The 26,209-nt window shown below is 36.4% G+C and overlaps 1 protein-coding gene across 3 annotated transcripts in view; it reads right to left on the bottom strand.

The window, feature by feature from the left end:
- The window catches only part of SORCS1 (sortilin related VPS10 domain containing receptor 1), a 286,519-nt gene that overhangs the window by 150,232 nt on the left and 110,078 nt on the right, over window positions 1–26,209 (bottom strand). For all 3 annotated transcript variants that reach the window (XM_082765411.1, XM_082765413.1, XM_082765412.1), the window contains exon 3: window positions 11,036–11,135. In XM_082765411.1, coding sequence (XP_082621537.1) covers window positions 11,036–11,135 — 100 coding nt within the window. The remainder of the gene's footprint in view (window positions 1–11,035; window positions 11,136–26,209) is intronic.

Below are 26,209 nucleotides of genomic sequence, written 5' to 3'. Positions count from 1 at the left end.
AGTACGTACGTATATTTTGTAATTTTCATTTTTGTTATCTTTAACAAAGTTTCAGTAATAAATGAGATGAAAATCCAACTAGTGCTAGCTGGCAAAGAGCCACAGCTCCAGTTACAGCAAGCACTATGGGAATAAAAGTAATAGATTTTAATTGGTGCCCTAGGGGAAAGGTCAGTCTCCTTGGAACAATGGGAGTCTTCAGTGGTAATTGACTGAATGCTCCTATGAGAGCTTGTAAATGTCAGTAACACATTTGAAACAGCAGCAAAAGGAAAGGTTTAGCATCCTGGAACTTGTGGAAGAGTTTCACTGGTGGACGGGCATATTATAAAAAGAGGGTGGTGAAACACTTTAAATAAAGACTTGGAAGCTAACTCTCAGCTCCAAGGTTCAAAATACCAGACATTTGAAAAGGCGTGGGAGAAATTAATTCATTTTCAAGATAAGAAGGAAATATTTCAGTGTGCATTGGTGTTAGACACACAGAGGTCTGCGGTAGCCGATGATTTGTGAACTTTGCCCACTGGTACATCGGATGACTGACTTAGCTTTCTCTGTCCCTTTGAAATGGTCTACTGCATATCTTCTCCGAAGAAGACTTAGATGTTTTCTTCTTTCCTTTCTGTTCTTTAGTTATGGTATAGAGACCTTTTTTTTTTAGCATTACAAATGAAGGGTATAAATGTGCATGGATATTATGCAGCTTGGGATTCCCTGACAGAAAGGAATGGTGTGAATGGAGATCACATCTTCCAGTATTGCATGAATTAGAAGAAAAGAGTTGTGTTTTTTTTTTTGTTGTTGTTGTTTTGTTTGTTTTTGTTGTTATTAATATTTATTTATTGGCTAAGTTTACAAACAAAAAAAAAAAAATCCTGTATTTAATTCCTGTCTTTGCAACTATTTTCCTGAATTTAGCAAAACATACACTTGTTCTTATTTATAAACTAGGATTGGATTAACAATATTTCTTCTCAAGTACCTACAAAGAATCAATAAATGACTGAGATTCTCAAGAATTAGGCAGATAAACTGTTATATTTTCTTCCCTAAGAGATGCTGTTCTGCTGCCTTTGGTTCACCTGCAATTGTTCTTCAGTTTCTGGAAGATGAACAACATTACGTTAGGCAGGACATATAGATATAGCTTTCATTTCTTTCCTAAATGCCAAAAACTAAGCATAGACTGCTGTCCTTTAAGTCTGCTATACTATTTCATTAATTATATATCATTAGGAATAGAAATAAATCAAAGAAAAACTGTGCTCCAGACCCCAAACATATAGTTGCTGTTCAAGCAGAGGAAAAATCTCTACCTGCAAAGGATCTTAACATATGAGTAGGACAGAATAGACTTGATTCGATGCAGAATGGTGCACTATGGCATTAGGTTCTCGGTCCTGCATGTCCATAAATAGCTTCAAATCCATTGTCATGCTTCAAGCCTATTAAGGAAGTAATTCTAGTAGGCTGCCTTCACTCAGAAGGTTCCAGAGTAGGCAACATACTCAGGAACAGAATTCACAGAAAGTACTGAACTAATGGGCAATCAGACATGGAACCCAGCATCACACCATACACTCAAAGCTAAATCATTCCATGCTCTAGGATATATTCTGGCTAATAACAATAATGTTCAAACTTTGTGCAATTAGCTGTACAAAGGAGACATGGTATAAGGAAATGTGCATATTCCTGATAATTGTCCATGCATGACTAAGGACAGAATGTTCTTGCTGCAACTAAATTGCTCAGCTATACTAAGTTACTTCTAGAATCACTCTCCACTGATTTTTCCATTGCTATTTGTTGTCATGTCCTTTCTCATTCTCCTTATTTCCTTCAATGAAGAAATCAGATATATAAACTGGAGACTATGAATACTTTTTATGTGTACACACTACTAAGGCCTAAATACATGTCTGCAGAGAATTCACAGTATTTTACTGTATTTAGACTGTTAAGGGTAGGCTTCTAACAATGACAGAATCAGCAAAGTGATTAAGAAAGTATTTTAAGTATCATTATTTTTATAAATTTCCATTGTTTTCAATGGAATTTAAAAGTAGAAACATTTCAAAACAAAGTTATTATGGCTTTTCAGCCCCACAAATAACATTTTCCATTTAACATTTATCTCCTTAAGAAAGAAGAGACTTGGATGACCTGAACAGAAAAAAAAAAAAAAAAAAAAAGGTTTGAATAGAAATAAGTGCTTTCAATCAATGTGAAATTTCTCTTTCTCTAAATAGCAAAATCCATTATTCATAATGCTCTATATACAATAGAACACATTGTAAATTTGATTCGTTCTTGTCAAATACTGTGTTAATTTAAATGTTTCTTGCCTTTAAAATATTCTACCACTTTTTTTTTTTTTTTTTTTTTTTTCTCTCCTCCGAAATACACGGGCAGTTTAAGAAAACAACCTGCTAGCTGTGTATTTGGATTAGCTGTGAACAAAGCTCTCTGAGATTAATCGTAATTCTGAACATGTTAGTAGACTCCTCCACAGGAAAATGGGTAAACTGGTTAGGTGTGAACTTTTAGGGTTTCAGACTGTACCCATCTGAAAGCCAAGTCATGGTAAACAAAGATAATTTTGTGTGCTCATACCCCCAGCCATTCTATGTCAAACACTATTTTCCTTGCTCTTCACGTTATATGCCCTTCCTGAATCTTTTTATTCTTTTCTGGCTATTAATGAAAAAGGTAGAGAAATGGAATAAGAAGATTTCAGAGGAAAAAAAAAAAAAAAAAGGATTTAGAAAGAATTACAGGGAAATAATCTGATTACAGTGACTTATTTTTGGTAAGTTTTAATCTTTGTAGCCTCTGTTCTGTGCTACCTTTGACTGAATTATTGCCATTTTCTCCAAGAAGCTTGGCCGCTTCCAAAACAATCCTTTACTAATTCTCATGCTAGCTGCATAGAAATCAAATTCTACATTTTCGTAGCAATCAGACAACTTTCTAATTCCATCCATTAATCTTTGTCACCACAACATTTACTCTGTATTTACCAGCATTTATCAATCAGAAGATTCATAAACAAAAATGTTTTTTTCTCTTATCTTCTTTACTTTCTTTGCCTTGTACTTCAAGCATAGCTAAACAGAAGACATTACACTCACGTATACTGTGATTTAGTCATTCATTTCGTCATAACAACACATCTAGACTACAAAAGGGGTGAGCAATTGCAATCATCTAGTGAACATGTATTACAGATTACACTATCTGCTAATTAACAAATATTACATATGACTTTATTGCAGGCTTAACAAGGGAGGGTTGAGGTCGGAGCCCCTGTGGTGAATATTCATATATAATGCATTTATTTGTTATTTTTCACAGCTCCAATCCTCAACATACCAGCTATCATATGATTATACCACAGCATCACAGTATTATTTCCTTTAAGCTCAACATCTGAAGTCATATAATAAGACAATTTCAACATTTAATGAACAAACAAGAATGTTCCTAACAGAAAATGGCAATGAAATGATATAAAAGTGAGAATTAGATATCTATCTTTAACGGCTCAGAATCCAGATGGGAAATGAAAACAACCTTACTGTATATACATATTTTAGTCCAACTTTATGAGTCTCTGAACAAGCTTATTTTTACCTGCTTGGGGCTAGCTTTTTCCATAGTGGAAAAATAAAAAATCATTGTTAGGTGAACTGACTTTTTTCCGGTTTAAACATCCTCTCTTACTTATACAAACGGACAGAGCTACAGGTTTGACAGTAAGACATGTCTGCTCTATAGTTAGACACTTACTTGCCCTACCAGCAATCCCAGCTGCTGCTACGTGGCCTGAGACCAACAACTTACTTTTCTGCTCCCTAAACTGCTGTCATATATCCTCTCTTGCCAAAAGGGATATTGTCTGTTCCACGATATTTGGTAAATTGCTGAGGAATTAAAAAGGGATCAAAGAACTGAGGGACATTCAGCAACAGATGATCTTGCATTAATTTAAACTGTCTGGTTTACAGAAAGCAGGGAATAGAGAAACAAGTCAGAATGGAAATAACACCTTTGAAACCCTCCTCAGTCTGCGTGAATCTTAGCTCTAAAGATGAATTCTATGGCTCATACTTTTCTATCATTAGTTTTAACACTCAGCCTGTCCTTGGAGACTTCTGTGTGATACAACGTCATACTGTAGTAAAACTTTGTGTGGGAAAATGTCAAAACTGCCACTATTTTTGATAGCCTTACAAGAGAAGCAGCAGAATAAATGGGCTTTGATTTCATTTCATATCCAAGAAGAGATATGAATGTAGAATAATGGTAAGGGCTTTGAATGTAATGGCTATTGTGAGAGCTGTCATATACTGTAGGCATGAATCAGAAAGTTTGGTAGTGAATGATGCCAGACACTTCAAAAGCCGGAATATTCACTCTGAAAGTTGAGATTCTACCTTCACTTTGTTAGCATGGATCAAATTCCTCGTTAATTATTGGTTTCCCATGAACTCAGTATTAAAGACTAACAATACAAGACCAGCTCTTCAGTCACTGCTGCTTTACAGATCTTCATTGACTTCAGTGAAATCCTACTGATCTTCAGCTGCCTGAGATCATATCAAAAATATTTAAGGAAAAATCTACCTTTCCAAACTAACAATTAAAAATATTTGGACTTTATCTTTTTATTTTCGTATGGTGGGCACAAAAGACAATCTTATGAAATAGAAGTCTATTCTCAGTCAATAGCAAGTGTGCACAAGTAGAAGCAGTGCACAGGTAGATGCATTGATCTTGAGTCTACAGATATTACAAGCTGAAGTGAAAATCATATGTATTATCATAAGGACATAAGATTTTCTAGCAGTCACCAATCTTTTCCACAAAAAAATCTTATTTGCATTAGCTTCACAAAAAAAATAAAATAAAATAAAATAAAATAAAATAATAATAATAATAATAATAATAATAATAATAATAATAGTGCAGCTTTTAACATTAGTAGACTTCATCCATCCATCTTGTGGAACTGCAGAAAATGAAAAAAACTCTTAATTTAGGGGTAAGGCATCCCTTCTCCTATGGAAAGTGATCTATTATGTGCACAGTCTTATCAGAAATCCACTGAACCACCACAACAGCCCAAAATAATTCCTAAGCCATGTAGGTTCAGGATTTCAACTCTTTCTGATCAGGAGGTGAAGTCTTAAACCAAAATTCTTGAATGAGATTAGACAACTGTGCTTGGAGAAAAGATATGTGAGAAAGAACCCATATTCTTCCATTAGAAGAGCACTGAATAAAAGGCTCTGTATTGCTATCAAGCCCAAATAGCCTGTCAGACCAGCAAAACCAGAGGATGATTCCCAGTCCATGCTCTTTTGACTCATTCCCTCCAAAATATTTTCTCTGAAGTAAAAGATGAGGCTACTAAGCATCATCTACAGTCACAGTGTAAGGACATGAAAAACAAACAAACAAACAAACAAACAAACAAGACTTCTACATATATCTTCTTATGCTATATATGTTTTATTCTAAAAAAAAAAAAAAAAAATCATTTGATAACATTTACGTTTCAATCTGCAAAATACTTCAGTATAAAGTGGTTCCTCCCTTTCAACTGTAAGAGAAGATCTTTCTTAAACATCTCATTGAAATCTCCTGTAGAATACATCATTAAGAAAAAATATTCACGTCCGTAAGACAATGCCTTTTTGGTCCCTTATGACTGCCTCTTTCAAGGCTGCACTCACAGCCCGCAGCTAACGAGTACCTTTCCTTCCAAATGAAAAAAAGCGCAACAGAATAATCGATGTTATCACTGCAAGAGCAGACTACAAGAGCACTTTGGGTTATTGGCATGACTGATCAACTATAGACCCAGGGTCTCCCACTGTGCCTAATTTGCTAAGGATGCCATCCCTTGACAGTCACAGGATCTGGCTCAGTCTGCAGTGAGCTGTGCTTTGAGCTCTGCTGAGCTCTAACCTCTCTGATACAAACTGTTTGTCTTTACACTAAAATTTACAGAGGCCTACAAGGAGGACACAACTGGAAAGAACTGTATTTCCTTGAGCACAAAAATCAAGCCTTGCCATCACATCAGACTTCTGAAATTTTCCACAATAAGACTGGTGAGAGAGAAAATTTTGATCCCAATCTGATTTCAGCAACTGAAGTTATCAATTTCTAGAGAAAAAAGCAATGACAGGTAGAACTCAGGTTCATCTCTATGGAAAAAGATGTTTTCCCCAAGGCTCAGAAGATCAGGTACAACAGCCAGCGCAAAGAACATAGCACTGGGTCTCAACTTTTATACAACTATACAGTTGTAGTTTACATTTCAAAATTATAAACCTCCCTGAAGCAAATGAACTCTTCTAATAACACGGGATACAAAGTAGTGCTCAATCATTCACATTCAGGCTAGTATGGGTAAATCTTCTCCTGTCTTTCATGACTGGCAGATAGAAAGATTTCACCAACTCTTCTCCCCTCCACCCACCCACACTAGAAAGAACAGAAGGCTTGGGCCCCATTTCTTTAGCTTTCTTTCATTTAAGACTCATTAATAGAAATGAATTTGAAGCAGTTAGGGATCTAGCCAGAACTGAAACCCATGCAATTATATTTACAATAAATACCCGTTATCTTTGAGCTACACACACAACAGGACAGTGTTTAACATGCTGTGATAAAGGTGTTAATCACAACACTAAGTATAAAAGAAGAGGAAGGCATCTGTAATCCATTCATCTTTTGAGAGAAAGAAAAGAGGACACTGTACTGCACAGCAATTATCCAAACAGTTGGAAGAATAAAAGGAAAATTCAAGGCAGGTCTGTAAAAAGGAAGAGAGAACACAAAACGAAAAACCTAACACAGGCATTCAAACCCACAGGATGCACCAGTCCTGTTAGCAGCATAAAGCTGTTGGCAGATACTATCACCCAGTATTTATTAATTAACTGGAGATACATGGATGCAATGGGCTTGAAAGTACAAAGAACGAACAGACCATTTTCTTTGCAGAGTCAGTTTGTGCAGTGTGCTGTATACAAGGGTGCAGCGTCTAAATGGGCTAGCAGCACATCTCTAGTCAAAGAAAACTTCTAGTTAACCAGTCGTAAAATCCTACCCACCCACCCATACCCACTTATTTCCTATGGGTCATAGCCATGATTTTCCATGCAATGCTTGAAAGCAACCTATTTGAAATGTTTTCATAAAGAAAGACCATAAAACTTGGTGTGTGCAAATTTGTAGGAAGGCAAATGTCAAAGTTTTGCAAAAGGATTTTCAAGTTATCAACATGGATTTCTAGTTTGTTTTACTTTTTAACCCACTAGTGCTTTATTCCCAAACACTATTTCTTCATGTAGAAACCTATAAATCATTTTATATCCCTTCACAAAAGGGTGTATGCACCTAAAATATAAACCAATGTTGACATACATAAGCCTAGGGATATATTATACATTGGGGATTGTCTCTTCTGAAAACTTGTTGACAAATACTCAAGCATCCACAGTGTCTTTTGCAAGATCCATGTCTTATGATTTTTTTCTTCCCTGGTCTGTGACATCAATCATAGGGACAGTTAGTACAGTAATTTAGTGGAAGGAGAGAATACTGAAAAACAGGGTTTCCAGCTCTCTTATTGCCAGGGCTAATACATCAGTATATTACTTACAATTTTCTGTAATTTCCTAAAGAAAATACTGTAATTCAGAAAAGTAACAAGTGACAGCCATAGGTCAGCAGCTTAAGTTGTAAATATTGGCTTTGTTCTCACTTGTATTTTCAGACCACCCTTTTGTAATACGACATTGCTTGCAGTGTCTGGTTAAAGGATTTAAATTCATGAATAAGGAGACAAAAATTGGAATATGAAGGCTTTTAGAAAGAAATTAGTAGTCATAGTGAGAAGCTCTGCAAATCATGTATATTTATAGGTACATATTTTTATAGGCAGAGAAAAAAAAAAAGTATAACAAACAATTTATTCAACTCATGTTCCATAATGTGAAAATCATCACAAATTCATGAACAAGTCTATTAATTATTTGAATTAATCTAATTACATGCATTCTACAGTTCAGTGTTCTAACTGCTCCGCTTTTCAAAGAACAGACAAGACTATGTACAAGATATACTTGGTTTCCTCATTGGAAGCAATTGGTCTTGAGTTAGCAAATTCAGCATTTTCCTTGTTTCAATGGGACTATTCCTAGAAGTTAATCAAGTTCTAAAGGGACTTTTTTTTTTTTTTCCATTAAGAAGGCAGCATCAGTAAGTTAAGCACATGCTGCCCCCCGTTGAATCACTGTTGTAGCAAGATCTACCTGCAAGATAATAAATAAATAGACTACCTATTTTTCACTGTTGAATAAGTCTTTTCTCTCTGCAAAGGAAAGCCTTGTGGAACAAAGAACATTGAAGGTTGCAAGTGCAGTCAGAAAAATCACTTTCTACATATTATATATTTAGGGAGAACACTGTTACCATTTGCCCAGTGTTAACAACAGCTGTGTATAAACCCTTCATAACTACAAAATGTATATTATAAAATTCATATATTTTCAAGCAATTGAAACTCAGAATGAAAAAAAATGTCTGCAGCTAACCACTTGGCCCACAATAGTGAAACAAAACGCTACTTTCAGAGTAGAGTTTCTTGCAGCAATATCACAATTTCAGGAAAGGAAAAACAAAACAAACAAAAAGAAAAGGTCTTAGGATCCAGAGGTTTTAACTGAATTTTTTTTGGTGTTAAAAGCTGTAAATGTTTCCCTATGCCTTCCATTCTATAGCAGGTATGATAAAGACCCTAAGGCTTCTAATATTTTTGCCTTCCACTGCAAAAGCATTTTTAGTGTAGAAGTACTACATAGCTCTACACTCTCTTCCCCATGCTTTCTTAATCATGGGAGATGAGCTAGGTGTTTAAAGCTAAATGTTTCCTGGAGGAATAGTTTGATATTATACAGAAATAGATAGCATAAGCAGATCCTCCCGAAGTTCTCCATGCAGACCTAATTCTGCTCTTGCTCAAATAAGTTTTGTAAAATTCAGTCTTAGACCTTTACTAAGGTCTTTTCATCCCAGGTGTTGCAGCTTTCCTCTGGCACTGTCCCATATTGATTACAGGCCAACTTTAGTACGGTCTGTTGCCAGAATGGGCAGTTCCACCTTTCCAAGTGAAATCTTTTTCTTTTCATCTATTTGTTTTTTGAGCTGGAAAGGTATTAATTTTCAGGCAGATTAGTCTTTGATCCAGCTCACCAGATGGCTACACAAACAAGTGTGGCAGTGTGAGGGAGGGAGCGGGAAGATGCAGCCAGTGGTGGTGAAGGATTTTCAGAGCCAGCATGCACTTAAGTTATCCTAATATGCCTGCAAAACCCTTAGTTTCTGGTTTTTCTGCACCACAAAAGTTAAAGGATCATACAGATTTTGCCCAGCTAAAACACTTATTACTTCTTTTGGAGAATAGCATTATTACTCTCCAACAAACATCAGGTATGATTATATGTAAACTTGCCACACTACAGTTTATGTGCCAGGAGATTATCCTTTCAAACCTCATACCTGAAAGACATTTGAGTGATAATTTCATTATTCAGCTTCTAATGAAAAGCTTTAGATCTCTGTCATGGGTCAGCTGTAATGAGACAATATCTGTCCACTAATTTAGGAACATTTAATCCAGTTTTCATCCTAAGGCTTCACCTTGCAGTCAGTAGGAGAAAATTAGGCAACACTTGGATGTGATTTGTCTCATCCTAGGGTCAATTTCTTAACAGGTCCAATGACTTACACCTAGAGGTGCCAGTTCCTTTTGAATAAAGAGTTAAACATGATTTACAAGAGAATAATGGTAGGCATTGTCTCCTCTGTTAGGACAGGTCCTTCTGCCTTTCCTATTCTCTCTGAAAAATGAAAACAACATCAACAGTAAGCTTAGCTGTTCAAATATACAGTGTCTCCTTCGCAAATGAGTCTTCACTAGCATTTTCTGCTGAAGCAATGCAGTTCTTACCGGAACAATTCAAACTATGTAATAAGACAGAAAGCAAAAAAAATAAAATGACATTATCCATGTTCATAACCCCTTTGGTAAAAGATAAAGCTGGAGTTTGGTCTTCTACATATTGAGTGTGCATAGTCCTATAGCTAAAAAGTTACAAGGATAATGATGTCACCACTACAATTTCTTTAATCATGCCTTGATTTTTTTTTTTTTTTTCCCTGGACCAGCATATGAGGAAATCTGAAATTAAATAACTAGTAATTTCAGGAAGATTTAAGCTACTTTTTAATGTCCACACCAGTATTAATAATTGCTTATCACCAACGATGAGATAACACAGGACCTTTAAACAATATCACTTTTACTAGCATATCCACATATATGAATACAAGTCTTCATCACCATTGTGAACTGCGCTTCATCACTTCCTATTGCATACCTCCAAATTACAAAAAAAAAAAAAAAAAAAAAAAAAGTCAAAAACGTACATCAGAGAAGGCATCAGTTTCCTTTTATGAATGTCAGCATTACAAATTCTTAGTAAATTGTTACTCAGCAGGGTGCTTGCATGATTAAAACCTCCTGGGCTTTGGAACGCATTTTCTCTGCAGGATTTTGTCAAATCCCCTTCAGTTCACTACTGGGAGTACTTAAAAGAAATAATGTTACATACACTCTGGTCACTGTAGATGCATTTCTGTCATTTTAATGAGTCTCTGTCAGTTCCAGAAAATATCACCACCAGGTAGAAGATAAGCAAACAATTAGATACATGATACCTATTACGTCTATCCATTTAATGGTCATCTTTTGCTAATATATATTTTTTGAAATACATGGGTAGGTGGTATGGGTGGTCTAAACCAGCATATATTTTGGTAAAGTTACATATTTTTTTTCAAGGTCAGGGAGACAGAGTTTCTAGTCAGTAATAGTGGATATTGAAGAAACAGGAAGAGTTTACTAGGACAAGTCACAGCAAAATAAAAAAGAGCCAATCACATTATCACCTACCTTACGTTTGTTTGTTGGACAAACATACAAGTAGCTCAAAATAGTCTTCAGGCCAACTTTATCATTCAGTTTCTCATATGTTGTCCCATAATCCGTTGACCTATAATTCAATGAGAGATTTCATAAGTACAAACACTTAATCACAGAACCACAAGTCACTTGGCGTCTTTTCAATGTAAGTTATGCTTTACATAGTAGAATGGCTCTCCGGAGCTTTTTGAATGATTCATGTAGTATATAATGATACTTAATTATATACACACACAGCATCATGTGAGTGCTTACAATTTGCATTTAAATTAGATTAGGAAAAATTAAAACAGCATCTTCCCAAAGCATTTTAAAATAAACATGTACAATGAGAAATGATAAATTCTGCATATAGAAGATGATAATGATTGTCAGAAATACTAAATAGCAGACAGTAAGAGACTAGAGTCATCTGCTTAATGTATACTTCAAGCTTAGACTAAATTTTGCTAAGATAAGAGTCTTTTCTCAGCATATTCTAATGTAGCTGCTTCGGTTGATTGTTCAGTTAAATTAGAGTTCAGTTTTCTATGAAAACCAGTGATGTGTTTTTGAAAAAAATAACCATACAAGCATTACAGCTACAATTTATGTGGTTTTGTTCACACAGACCAACAGAAAGTATGGACACATTTTATTCTTGCTTTAAGAACAATATTTTTCCCCCATTCAGCAGGGAAAATAATATATTTCTGTTATGAGTGTTGCCCATAGAGACATTAACTACACGTCTTGGGGAAGAACAAAAAAAACACAAACAAACAAGACTGTACAAAGTTCCCATAATATCTGCTCTGGATGCTTGACTAGAACCAAGATCAACTATCAGCAGAGTTTTTGTTCATTATGCAGCTCATGCTTGCTTGAATGATGTCCTAATATCCAAAGAACTTCGAGAATCAGCCCAAGTGTAATGCAGTTAGCCAAATTCACAAAGGTATTTAAAAAATACTTAATGCCTACCAAAGTACATTATCTTTTTATTTATTTATTTGCTTTTAAGGCAGTGGCACAGGAATTAGATTTTTGGATTGGATCCCACATCTAGAGCGGACTAAATTCATGCCATAGCTTTTGGGATTTCACATTTTGTAATCAGTATACAAATAACAGAAGAAGGCATTAGCTTGGACTTCCATCCGTTAAAACAAATTGCAACAAAATGTGAATTTGCATTAAAGCGGAGTCTTTGTATTTAGGAACTTTATCAAAGTATTTGCACGTGTCTAGTCTTTGTTCTGTAACAACTGGCCTGCGGTCTACAAACGTGATTTTTTCCTCCCCCTGCCTCTTATAAACGTTTGCGCCCATATAGATGCATGACCTTTGTTGGTTAGAAGATTAATGCCAAGTTCTCATAAAGGGAAAGATCAATCAGAAGATAAGGTCATCTCTCTCAGGAGCACAGCTAAACTAACCCAGCTATTTCCTTGGTGGAGAGAGGAGGAAGACACTGCTACAGTTATTTCTATTACTGAATGTTTCAGAGACCTTCCCGTGTTAAGGGGAAGGGAGACTGACCACAGCCTTGCCAAGGACTGCTGGTTCACTGTGGTAACCCTCTCCACTTCACTGCCCTGCCTACTCAGAAGTCATTATTTCTGCATCAAAAACAAGGTATGTTCTTGTGAATTTTAAGCTGAAAGATTTAATAATAATAATAATAATAATAATAATAATAATAATAATAATAATAAAGACTAAATCTGACCTGCTGAGTTAGGGAAAAAGACATGTAAATGAAGGAATGCACCTCTTTAAAACAGTGACAGTGATTTCAAAATGGGACCCTTCAAAAAGGGGTAAGAATGAAGAAAATCTGACCCATAAAATTTGTTTGGAAATTGTTAAAGGACACTCCCACCACAGTACAGCCAAACAGATGTTGAAGGCCTATTGCAAATGATAATCTTAGTCAGAAGTGCCAGCTCTTTCTTACTTCAAATCTCTAGACAATTATTTTGTATTCATAGCCTTATTTACAGGTAATGCCATCTACAGATGGAAGTGTACGCTTCTGTCAACATCTATAAAAGCAACTGAAAGGTTGGAAAACTTAGAAAACCATTTTTGTTTTGTTGTTGTTTTTGTTGTTTTGGCAGATGGACAAATATGCAAGTGATAAAAGGAGCTACTGTTAGATCTCGCTCACATCATCCTGTTCTAAATTAGTGATAGCCAGTCCTCCTACCTGCCCAGCTACAATCTGTTTTCTCTTATACCACTTTATAGTTACCCTTAGATTTAATAGACAGATAAATATCTTACAACAGCAGATGGGCACTCAAAAGTGCTTTAACACAAAGAGGGGCGGTAGATGCACACACAGAAAACAGTGGAAAAAAAGAGTCATATAAAATGAAACGCCATATACACCTAAAGCCTCTGTTGAGGTGTGACCTGGGGATATCACCAATCTGCCTTTATCTTATTCCTGTTATACACATGTATACAACAGAGCAGACATCGATTAGAAGCCTGAATAACAAACTCTTCATTTATTGTATTAAATACGTATCTAAAGCAGCATGGTCTCCTATCCTATGAAAACTTATCAGCCATTTGGTGATCCAGGAAACTAGCCTAACCTGGAAGTGATGCAAAGGACAGATGCACCTCAGCAGGGCCTAAGAAATAATGTCAACTTAGGATCAACAAATTAAATTCCTGTTATCTGAAGGGGAACATATATATATCACTCCCACTCTTTGTGGGGTAGAGCTGCTTCTCTGAAGCTCTGCAGAGAGAACTCTGTTTTAGTCTGTGTAAAATAAACAGAGCAAGCAGATGTCTGGCTAAATCATCTGAAAAGGACTAAACCCAGGACCTGTAGACCTGAAAAACACACAGCAAAGAAACGTCTGAACCATCTGCTGAAAAGACATAGCCAATGAAATAACTACCTATAACTGAATGAAGAACAAGTCATTTTATTAGGTCTTGTGTAGACATGCATGATGCAATGTTTTTTTTTCCATGTATTTATTTACTTATTTGCTGGGGGGAGAGACATCGCAAAACAGGTTTCATCAAATAATTCAAATCCCCATGTAAAATGTTTCATTTCAGACTGTGGGTACAGTTATAGGCTAAGTCAAAGTAAGTCCAGCTGAGTTTGAAACACAAAGGTCTGCAGAGAGATATGAGATCTGTGCCAATCTAATTAAATGAGAAAAAAGCCAGATGTGTTAGGACATTGTGGACGTTACTGAAATGTAAACGAGTTAGACTAAAAGAATAATTTTCAGAAACAGAGTATTTAGACTCCATTCTGATAATTTCACACCTGTCCCACCATTTTAGTTGTAATTGGTTCCACTAAATCAATCCCAAATTTTACCAGTAGCTGTTTAGAATCAGATTTCCTACTTCGTTGGTGAATCAGAATGATTTCTGCAAACACCCAAAGAGATAAACATTTTAATTATTACTAGTTTATTTGACAGTATTAAAAAAAAAAAAAAAAAAAAAAAAAAAAAAAAGCCCAAACTCTGGGACTGAAACTATGACTTCGTACATAATAAATTAAAACAAACCTGAACTAAAAACATGTAGAATAATTTATTTTTTGCAAACTGTTTGCAAGAAAGTTGACATTTAAATAACTTCATTATTATTCATTGATGGGGCTTTTCCCTCTCCTTCTGTCAGGGTAAATGACATTTCTATTATAGTATTATAATAAACTCCCACACATTTTAAATAAAGTCACTGAATTCCATTAGTCCACCTACTGTCATGAATATATCTCAATTCTTTCCTACCAATATTTCACAACTATAATAGGCAACCTGAATCACCCAGTTACACGAACCCTATGGAAATTATCTTCGTTCTCAAGAAGCACAGACAAATTCAGAGGACTGTCAGTTTGAATATATACATTCAACAAACTCCCTAGCAAGTCACTGTTTACTCTCCTTTGTTACAAATTTAAGGTTGTCTGTACTTATTTAATGTAAGCTGCTGAAGACTTGAAAAATCAACCATTTGATTGGTTGGTCAAGGTTTCTTTTTGTGAAATATCTTTCTGAAACACTTATACCAAAAAAAAAAAAAAAAAAAAAAAAAAAAAAAAATTACACCAAATTTAAACTGTGTAACATCCTGTCTCCTGCCTGTAGAAGTGTGCAGCTCCTTTTATGGGGTACAGCTTTCACCCCATAAAAGACACATTAACTGATTAAGTCCCTTATTATAACACATCATTAAGAAGCATTTTATTTCCCTTTTTGCCACCAACTATGCCTGCTTTCTGTGTGCTAACAAGACATTTATTTTTTTTTCCTCTGATCATCAGAAGATTGTCTTATGTATTATGTCCTCAACCTCCTCATCCCTCCACGGTTTAATTTGCTGCTCTAACTGTTCTCAGAATAGCAGCCAGCCCAAGAAGGCAGGGATAGATGCATCTGTAATGTGGTTAGGGAGCAGTAGAACAGGGCAACCTGTCATGACCAGGAAGAGTGTGAAGAGGTGGGCTCTAGTCTGTTTTTCCTTCTGCACACGAATTCAATCCTGGCAGAAGTCAGATATTTTAAGTAAGAAACAGCAATGATTATAAGATTATCTGTTCCAAATTCTCACATAACTACATTTGCCACCTGGTTTTCCTCCAAAGGGACTGGCCAGTTGATCACAAGATTTACCAGTCGCCGTTATGTTGCTCTCTACTTGAGCAGATTTTTGGATAGAAGGATTTTAGATTGCAGAAGGCAGAACTGTGGTGTCACAGGCTGCTCTTACAAAAGGCTTTCACTAAAGAAGTTTTTCAATAACGGAATAATTACCATTTAAAATGATCTTGCATCTCTTAACATGAAAAATAGTCGAGCTAGCACTTCAGAACCATATTTGTGTTCCTGCATATGTTGTTTCAAGCCTAAATTCTACAGTATTGTTGTAGACTTTTGCATTCTTGCTTTCTGGGGATTTTTGCAGACTGAGGTGCTATTCCCTCATCACTTAAATTGAAACTCTTTCCTTTATGGTTTTATAGCCAAGTACTAAAGTTTCTCATTGATTTTTGTCATGCCACCGTGTTTCACAAAAGCTAATAATGTCAAAGTCTTCTTCAACAGATAACAATTTAAGTTCATATGTTCCACCTATTAAGCCTTTCACAAGCCATTGAGAGATGCCACTTTTGGCTTGGTGCCTATTTTGATTTAACTCCTTCATGGGTAACCCCAGCATTTTTTCCAGAAACGAATGATTTGATCTCAGCCTCTCACTCACAGAACAGGTGGTTTTTGTCTCCTGATATTTATTTTCATTGAAAATCATTTGTTTTTAAAAAGAATGACCTCACCTCACCTGAGTATTTCTCACCACTGTCTGACTTGCTAACCCATTGTGTAAATACTTCTCCAAGGCCTCACCCATTTCCAACCAGAACTGTTTGGGTCTCTCAGGGACAGGCATTCTGAAGAAAGTTACGTCTCAACTTTGAAGAGCAACTGCAACATGTAAATGTAGTGAAACCTGTGTCCTTGGACCTTCCTCGGGCAGGTTTTTCCTATGCAAAGAGGCTGCCCTTGCCCTCATTTCTACATGTTTCTCTCCTGATGCCGTACTCTGAAAGGCAGTTGGTCCCCTTCAGCACACAGGCTATCAAGTTAGAGTGTTTAGGAATTTTTCCTATGGACTTTTTAAAGAACACAGGATTTTTATATAAAATGCCTTTATCTCACTGACCAGCCAGAACCTTTCTAAATGGAAAGCATTCCTTTCCCTGCCTTGGTGCCTCTGGAAAAGGCCTTTCTGCAGCTTGGACCTAGCCCATGGATTAATGTTTTCCTGGCCTCCTCTTCCTTGTTTTATTAGGGAATCTTAGCAGCATTTTAGCCATAGCTTGTGTATTTTAAGCAGAGATTAATCTAAATTGAAGTTTGTTCAAAGAAGTGTCTAGGTGTGGGGTTTTTTTTCTTTTTTTTTTTTTTTTTCTTTTTTCTCCACGTTTCATAAGGGTTTGGTTCAAAATGGCGGTGTTATCATGTGACCTGACAGCAGTGACAAGGCAAAGAGTTAGTTAACATTTCTTTAATTTCATTACTGTAATGGTAGTACTCATGTCACAGCACTAAAAACACTTCAAATTTACCCTGACAGGTGGAAATTAACTTTTAAAGACATCTCCAGGGTAAAGAAAAAGAAGAGATTTCATAACTCAAGGGACCCACATGCCTCACTTCCTAAGAGAACACATCTCCAATGACTTTTTCCCTCATGAGGCCCTCAGCAGGCTGGCAAGTATTGCTGCTGTTCTCATTTTCTAGGTGAGGGAAACATAAGATAACTAATTTTTACATTCCAAGAAAGCCTGTGACAGACCCAAATGCATATCCCCTTAGGCTCCACTGACTTCCCACTCCATCCTGACAGCATAAATTTTCTGAGATTTTGTGTAAATAAGGATTGAAAAGAGCCTTAACATAAATGTCAAAAGGAAGAAATGCAAAATTAAATATAGTTTAAATATACATTTTAAAAAAGATTTTAAGCCTCCATTTTGAAAGTGTCTTGCTTCCAGTTTGAGTTCTGACTGTAGGTTTTACTAGAAATAAAGTTAATAGATTTTTATATGAATTTATGGAAATGTGTAATATTTTCTGTTATATAAAGAATTTACTCATCATAAAATAAAGTTTCCCATCTATGGAAGCTGTCTAAGAAACTCAGGGGGAGGGCAAGGGGCTGAAAACAATAGAAAACCATGAATTTGATATTTCTTTGCATAATCACTTAAATTAATTCATTTTCCTTCTTTTTAATCAGCTTTTATTTGGAGTAATCTAAATGAACAGAAATATACACTCTCAAATTTCTTGCAATTTTTAACTTAATATAGCTCAGCTGATTAATGCTATAAATAATTTAAAGATGTGACAAGAAGGAGAAGCAGCTCATTTTAACATCCAATCCAGATTTTACATATTGAATTAGATAATTATTCAAAACATTAACCAACCAAGAAAGAAAGGAAATGGGGGGAAAAGGGGGGAGGCAGGAGGACCAGGAGGTGTTATCTGTAAGTGACCCAGATAAGTTGTTTATTTTTCTTCAAACAAACAAATAACTTATCTGCTTTTTTATTTATTTTTTTTTTATAGTGGTTGAAGAAAAAAAATATTTTTGGTTAACTTGCTTTTGCTGATATTTCAGTTGGGATAAACTGAGGAATATTTCTTTCCCTCTCTCTAAGGTAGGTGGTTCCTCAGGACTATATGATCTTTGAAATAGGGACAATCCATTCCCTTGCATGCATTTAATAAAGGGCATGCCAGAATCCATATCTATGTGGCTAAATCTTCATGTGCTGAAGCAGGCTGAAAGTATAGGATGCAGTTTCACAGCCATCCATACTTACTACCACCTGGAGCTGAGCTGATCTCACGGATAGGTTTCAGGTCAACATGACTATTATGGCTTTAACAACCTGCACCTTTCACCATGCAATACATCTTCCTTACCTTTCACAAGGACAAAGAGAAAGAAAATCCTTTGCAACTTGGGAAGTTTTAGGAAAACAATCCTAAACAATATTTCTTCAGATCCTCACATCTTACTGAATAGCCATGCAAAAGCATAACTAGCATCATTATTTCCATGTTTAACAATCTAAAGGCATCTTGTGCTTGCAAACTGACATTAAGACTTTATTTTTTCAAACAAGTTTCTGATGCCACCACTGAATTTAACAGAAGTAACATTCCACTGTATTGTGAAGATAGGTTTCTTTTCCTTCAGGTTCCAGAGAAATTGTAGTATAAAGGTTGGATACCCAAAGAGCAAGATTGGACACTACAGTAGAAAAAATATATAAAATTTGAATTAGATAGGCATGTCGCACATTTTCTTCCCCTTTAAATGTTTTCTAAGTGTAGATGTCTGTCCTGTGTTACTTAACCAATAACCCCCTTTCACTGTGCAATGATTTCTCTTACCAGCAGGCTAAGAACAAAAATATTTGGGAGCTATTATATAATTTATATTATATATACATATACACAATATACATATAATATTATATATATATAATATATATTGAGATATTGATTACCCTTGTGTATCTGACTGTATACACACTCCAAGCATTTCTTCCTTCCCTGTCAAAGTCTATAGCACTGTTTAAAAATAAATAAATAAATAAATACATTTGCCACCAGAACATTATTTCAAAGGAAGAAGACCTTGAGGAAGAGAATGAGAGTTTACTGGCAACAGACTTGGTCCTCACTACTTTAGAGAAATTTGAAGGAAGCTGTAGTCTACCTACAGGTGGAAGAGAAACAGTCTAGAAGATCTCCTCACCTGCCTTGTTTGTAAAAGCAGAGAGGCTAGGATGAAAACTTCCACCCTTTTTGTATCAGAGCATTCTCTTCTAGGTACAACTGCAGTTCAGAATGAAGTTATTCCCTTGGTCCCAGTCTGACTTAAGGGTTATGGTCATAATCAGAAAATCTCATCTTAGCTATGGAAGACACTATAGTTGTCCTTCCTTGATTTTAAATTGAAAGATACCATTTAAATTAAAATAATTCAGAGAGACTAATGATTTTGTCATATGTTTACAATGGGCACACTGACATTTCTGCACTCAGTGCTAAATTCTTATTTACACAGTAGTTCTTTGAGTGTTGTATCTTTCCATTTCCACCCCAGTCTGGTGTAAATCACACAAATAGCTAGGACTGTAGCCCAGTAATCATCACACTATTAACTTTCTAATTGATGGTAATGGCCAGAATAAATTTCAGGCACCCCAAGGGGTGGTTAATGGATTTTGTAGCTTGAGGGGAGAGCAACAGGAAGCTTTTCCATTAATTAGAGAGATGAGACAGCCATACATGTCCTACACTCCCCATCCCATCATAACACTGAGGTCATAGCAGCTTTGTTGAAAATGTGGGTGTTGCCAGGGGAAAAAAATAAAACAAACCTCAAAGCAAGCTTATATCAGTTATGAGATTGCCCATACTAGCTCAGTAGAGCTGTGTTAGCATCCGTAGTCAAGCTACACATCCACAAAACTTCTCCAGACCTTCTCCAATTAAGAGCAAAAAGCTGTTTTATTGCATAATAAAAATGTTGCAAGTCTTCTGTCTCTTAGTACATATCCTTCAGAAGAGGCTTTCTAGCTAGCACCCTCAAAGCACTTACAACAATATGCAATTTTCATTCTGTCTTACCAGTGCAAATCAACAACAGAAAATTAAAAGGTCCAAAGAGTCCAAGACATTTTCAAAATCATTGTCCAGATCCCTTCAGTTATAATGGAGTAACTCCATTGATTTCTAAGGACTAGTTACATTTAAAAACCATCTGAAAGTGTACCTTGTATTATATAAGATCTAGCTGTAAGATGGAATTCCCATCCCTTTGAGATGGGATACCCTCCCTTGTTGTGTTCCCCCCCCCCCACATTTTTTTTTTGCCCTGTTTTAAACCATCATGACTCCAAAAATGTGGATTGCATAAAAATACATTGGAAAAGGATTATGTGAAAAAAAAAACATCTGAGCGTTTCATCCCACTAGTACCAGAGTTATCATTATTCATCCAATTGAATATTTTATAACACATTCTGTCTGTAACCCCAAAGGAAAAAAAGCTCAAATGAAACCAAAAGGAAAAAATAAAAATGAAACTGTTTCAAATCATTCCAACATTTTCTGTCAAGATTTCATTTTTATAATATTGTGAAAGATTTTATCTGACTAATGCTGCATTTCTCAGCAGAAAACTGTTCCAGTGAAAAGGTTTCAATTAGTTCTGAGTCCTAGTAGTGAACAGGCAGAGCCATTAGCTAGACTGTTTCCCTAGTCAGCCATATCACCTAAGAAAGAATTTGTTGCAGCATTTAAAAGCTGTAGAAATCTGTCTGAGCCTCAAATTCTTTGTAATATCCATACATGAGACAGGATGAGGAATATTGTACCCAAAAATTACTAATTAATGTTTTAAAGCATGCAAATACAATGAGTGTGACCTTTTTTCTTTTGTAAAACTACCTGAATGATGCAGCCATACCATTTCCTTCAGTTTCAAGCATACATCATCCAGAGTAACGCTGCCTTTTTTTTTTCCCCCCCTCTTGGTTGGTAGGAGCATATTTATCACTATGTATCTCAAGGATCAGTGGGGTTATAAAGCTTGCTATTTATAACTACTCTCAGGGTATCGAGCAAGTGCCAGTAATTTGTTCTTTTGACATCTAACCTTAGGTCAACTCCAGTAGCAGAAGATGGATTTTTTACAGGAAATGAAATGAAAGTACACAGCAGAAGATTAATACAATTTCCTAAGCCTGAGGAGAATGCATGCTCCCAATCACTCTGCAGGGAAAAAAAAAAAATGGTCAGCAGCATGTTCTGTGTATTAAGAATAGAGCAAGATGTGGTCAAGGTAAGGTGTTCAAACAGTCTATTAGAGGATTGATACACTGGCATTTGTGCATAGAGGAATTGCAGGCTGATAGTCTAGAAATGAGCTTAGCTCTTCTGGTTCTTTGATTTTGAAAGTCGTCTTTAAGTCAGAGTCAGCTACAGATAAAATGGTGTCTTGCTAGTACACTACTGGTAAATGATAAAGTTGAAGCTGAGCCATAAATTCCATACCAGAAAAATTCTGCACAAGATCAATTTACCATTTTGCTCTGCATTGCAAAAACATCTTGTATAGGTTTCTGGTTTTGAGAAAATAGACTGTAGATTGAAATGTTTTGAAAAGATTCCTTGATATTAAAATTCTTACTGATGGGTTATATTCTTCCATTACTCACAACTGCCTTTAGGCAAAATATGAAATTGGACCAGAAGATTATTTCCCCATGCCATCTGTTTTTAATTTATTTAGAATTAAAGTGAGAAAGGTCTTTCCAAAGCTTTGGGTGCCCAAAGACATTAATTATACAACCCAGTCATTAAAATAGTGTTTCCAGCAGGAGCTCAGCCAAACACCTGAGATATCCTTCTACCTTCTAAACATAATGGAATGACCATCCTCAGCCACCACCACTTCCCTTAAAACAGATGCATCTTCCAAAGTCCTTGGCAAGTCAGCAAATTTCAGCTTTGCTAGCCCACCTATAACAGTGTGTTCTTCAGTCACTGAAAGCCAGTTTTATTTAATTAGCAAGCAAATAGTAATTGCAATACAAAAATAATTGACAGCAACTTCTCTTATCTGACCTTGAACAACTTCTGCCAGCTATCCTCTCTTGAATTCTGAAAAGTGTCGTTTTTACGTTCTTAGTGACATTCAGTGAAAAGTCCAGTAGTCCCATCTCCATTGGTTAAATTAGAATTTACTTAAAATAGTTAAATATGTAAATTTCATACAGCAAGGGGTCTAAAAACAGTACAATAGTTATGATTACCATGTCTGCACTGAGCACCAACTTCCCCCTCGCCTAGCATCCTCCACAGCCAGCCCCCTAACCAATTTTAGATTTTTTCCCTTCATGGTACGCCATCTGTCCCCTAAAAAAAATTTACTCCCCCTAGATCTTTCACACAACCACAAAAGCCATGGAAACACCTAAATTTGCCTGCAGTGCCACACATGCTACCTCCAACAAAGTCCATCACTTCCAGGCATGCTGCTCTCTGCTAACACAATTGTGTGATGACTAGTGCAATAGACTCGATCAGGCAGCATATGTTCATACTGATATATGTCCTACTGGGCAGGTGGTGGTATATATTATATGCACCCACTTATATTTCTATTGTAGGAAGTAGAGGTGGCATCAGTGGAAAAGAAAATGATCTTTCATATGTTTGATAGACAAGATATTAGTGTTTACTTCCAGGCTGTGAGTAATGTATCCTTGTTTGGGCTAGGTGCTAAATAGAACTTCTCATTATGCCTATGAAGTATTATCCAGTGCCACATGGAAGTACTCTATGTTCCAAAACATCTTGCAAAAACCACGCTAATTTCACCTGTGTGGTAGCCAAATCTTGTAGAACAAGGATTATTAATTACAAAAGGTTCCAATTTGTGCTCTGATTACAAAGGTCACAGAGCTACATGAAGATAACACCCTCAAAAAAGAACCTTCATAAGTCCCTGGGCAATTGCCTGGGAGATGCTTGCCAAGTCCTGTCCTTCTGCTTGATGGAAAGTCACTGATAAATGCCCATAAAGTGGAAGGTCTTCAATTTAGTTTTGATTTATTAGGACCTACTTAGGATAGATACTTTGGGTAACACCTGTCACAACAGCCAAGCACTGCAACTGTCATGTTGGATGGCAGGGAAGAGAAAGAGGCAAGAATATGGAAGTTTAAAATGTGAAGTTCTTCTGAGGAGCAGAAATTCCTGTATCACAGGTATCCCCAGAAACCCACTTTCAGCACCGTCTACACACACAGGTCTCCATCTGTCACACAGGTTGCCAGAAACCAGGTAATTTGTTGCTTAAAGGTCCAGCAGCCAGTGAAATAAGACCAGATAACTGTGACCAATTCTTCTAGGTCTCCACGGATCAAAACCCTGCCAAAAATGCAATGAATCCCCCTTTTTCACTGGATTGGAATAGGAACATCATAAATACAGAGAAACTAGTTGGTACTTTTTCAGTGCTTCAGAACAAAGTTTCCTGTTCAGCCCACCTACTCTTTGGCACCTTAACTTTCACATCGTGTTTTTTTTTTTTTTTTTCCTCTCCCCTCCTATCCCTATCATCTTCCCCGTTTTAAAATTTATGGTTACCATTTAGTCTGATTTCAATTTCCATTAATATGTGCAACTGATGTACATTTAAGTGAATTTAATCATGTTGTAGTGACAGGTTTAGCTTAAAGCAGGTCTTCACTTAAAACTATCAAGTAAATTTCTTTTGAAAAGGTCAGTTTAACATTTAACAGGAGGGCCAATTTCAGACAAATTAGAATTTGCTCCACTTGTTTCGAGTGCAAACACTTCATGCCAGCTTCAGTGGAGGCAAGTCAATCAAAAGAGAAAAGTGTCAGGCACCCAAAGGGGAAGGTTTGTTTATGCCCCCCAAACACAGCCAGCCCAAAGGCTGCTCAGCAGCGTGGACAGAACTGAACCTTGTCTGAACAACCTTCTGCACTACTGACAGGGGTTATTATGTGTCCCCCATGAAGAATTACTATTGCTCCTCTGTCTCTGACAGCAGCAGTTCAGCTTTCCAGAAGAGTTGCAAGGTAAGCTGAAGCAATACATGTAATCCATTGCAGTGGCATCCTAACCAGTGGCCCAACTCCCCCATACCTAGGCAAAGACAAGTACCCTGCTACAGTTACCCAGACATCTCTTCCACTTTTTATTTTATTTACAAGGCTTCACTGTGACGCTACTACAAATCCTGAGTGGACTGCAAGTAGTAAGTCCTGTCTCCCTGCTTCAGGTGAGACAGAAAACCAGCACCCAGATCATTTGTTTAGCTTTCCCCAGGACACCTCTCCAAAGTGCTGATAAAAATACTATAAGGATGCAAGAAAATGTTTTAGCATTAGCAGAGCCAGCCTCAGCAGTGCAGTGCCTCAGTTTCATATAGTTTTTGTCAGAGGAACACCTCATAAGGTCACAGGTTCCCAGGTTTATGCTACAACAATGTATAAAAGCGTAGGATCAAAGTAGATACATTTTCCAAGCTCTGATCTTACTTTACCGCTGAGAGTTTAAATTGACAATAGCACAGGCAATTAGCGCACACCCACCTCCTCTGCACTGAATTTGCCAATACATTTATTCAATGGCTCCTAATTGCTGTAGCACAAAAAAAAAAAAAAAAAAAAAAAAAAAAAAAAAAAAAAAAGAGGAAACAATCACCTCCTTTCTTCTTTGAGACTTTTATACTGTTATACTGTTATGGGTTTCTGACATATCCCCATTAATTGTCGCTTTTCAGACCAAAGAATCCTGCTTATCTCAATCCTTCCTTCTACATAAATCTCTCCTTACCTTGGCCCATCTTTATCGGTCTTCTTTAAACCTTCTTCAGTTTTAGCAAATTCTTTTTGAAATAAGATTGATCTAAACTGGACACAAATCAGTGTTCATGTTACTACTGTATGGTGTTGCAGGATCTGTAATGCCCTAGAATTACAGACCCATTTAGAGAATCAAAATCCTAGTTCTTAAGTGTTTCAGTACTTACAAGAGCTTCAAAATTAACGTATTGTCATGGGAAAAGTGGTACATAGCCACTTAATTGATGTGGTTCACACATTCGAGCTTTGAAATTGATCAGACACAGAAGATGCCTACTACCATGGATTCAGGATACTTTTTTTTTATTATTATTCTAAAAGCCCATGTATTCACACCTGCTAGGAGGCAGCAACACTTATCCTCCTGGGAGGCAGAAAAATATTCCGTGGGAGCACAAAGTAAAGTCAAGCCAAAAAGGGGAGAAAAGCTTCCCCTTTACTGTTCCCCTTCTGAAACTAGCATCTGGGAACTCCTGGCATCGTTTCAAATAAAAAACAAGACATAAGCAGTAGCATTTGGATCTTTGAACCAGAACCTGAAGGAAACACATGGTAACACAAGATCTTGCAGCATCTCCATGTCATTGATGGAGATGTTGACAGTCACCAAGATTCAGATCATCTGTTACTTCCCTATCCATAAAATAATGTGTCCTAGCAGACCTTTTCCATGGAAAAATAAAGTTTTCACTAATTATGTGTTACATCGGAATAGTTCCTGGAAACAGCTTTCTACAAGGACATATCCAAACTTCCTAGCCAGTTGGCTCTCTGATCTATATCAATTTGGTGACAAGTTTTAGTTTGAACCTTTATGTATTTATGAGTAAATACACTTTCAGAAATTCATCACCAAACATGAATTCTGTTTCTCCAGCTAGCTGAGTAGCTCCATCATGGTGCAAGTTTCAACTATCAAGTTCTCCAAAAGTCCTGGAAAGGCCTCAAAGAGCATCTTTGACACCTGCATTGTCATTGCCTGCACAATCTTGATTATTTTACAGACTTGTGCTTTTGCCTAAAAGGAGCAGTTAGGGGGGAAAACACCATAAAAAGTTCAGGGATAAAACTGAAATTCAGTCATCTGCAGGGTCACTTGGAAATGTTCCAGACACGTGTTATCACCTTAGAAAATGCCAACCTGCCAAAGCAAAACTTTTCAGGAAGAAACTCCTGAA

This window comes from Aythya marila (assembly GCF_965140915.1).
Source record: "Aythya marila genome assembly, chromosome: 7".
Taxonomy (NCBI): domain Eukaryota; kingdom Metazoa; phylum Chordata; class Aves; order Anseriformes; family Anatidae; genus Aythya; species Aythya marila.
The sequence above is the reverse complement of the archived record's forward strand: the minus strand, read 5'-3'. Positions and strand labels throughout refer to the sequence as shown.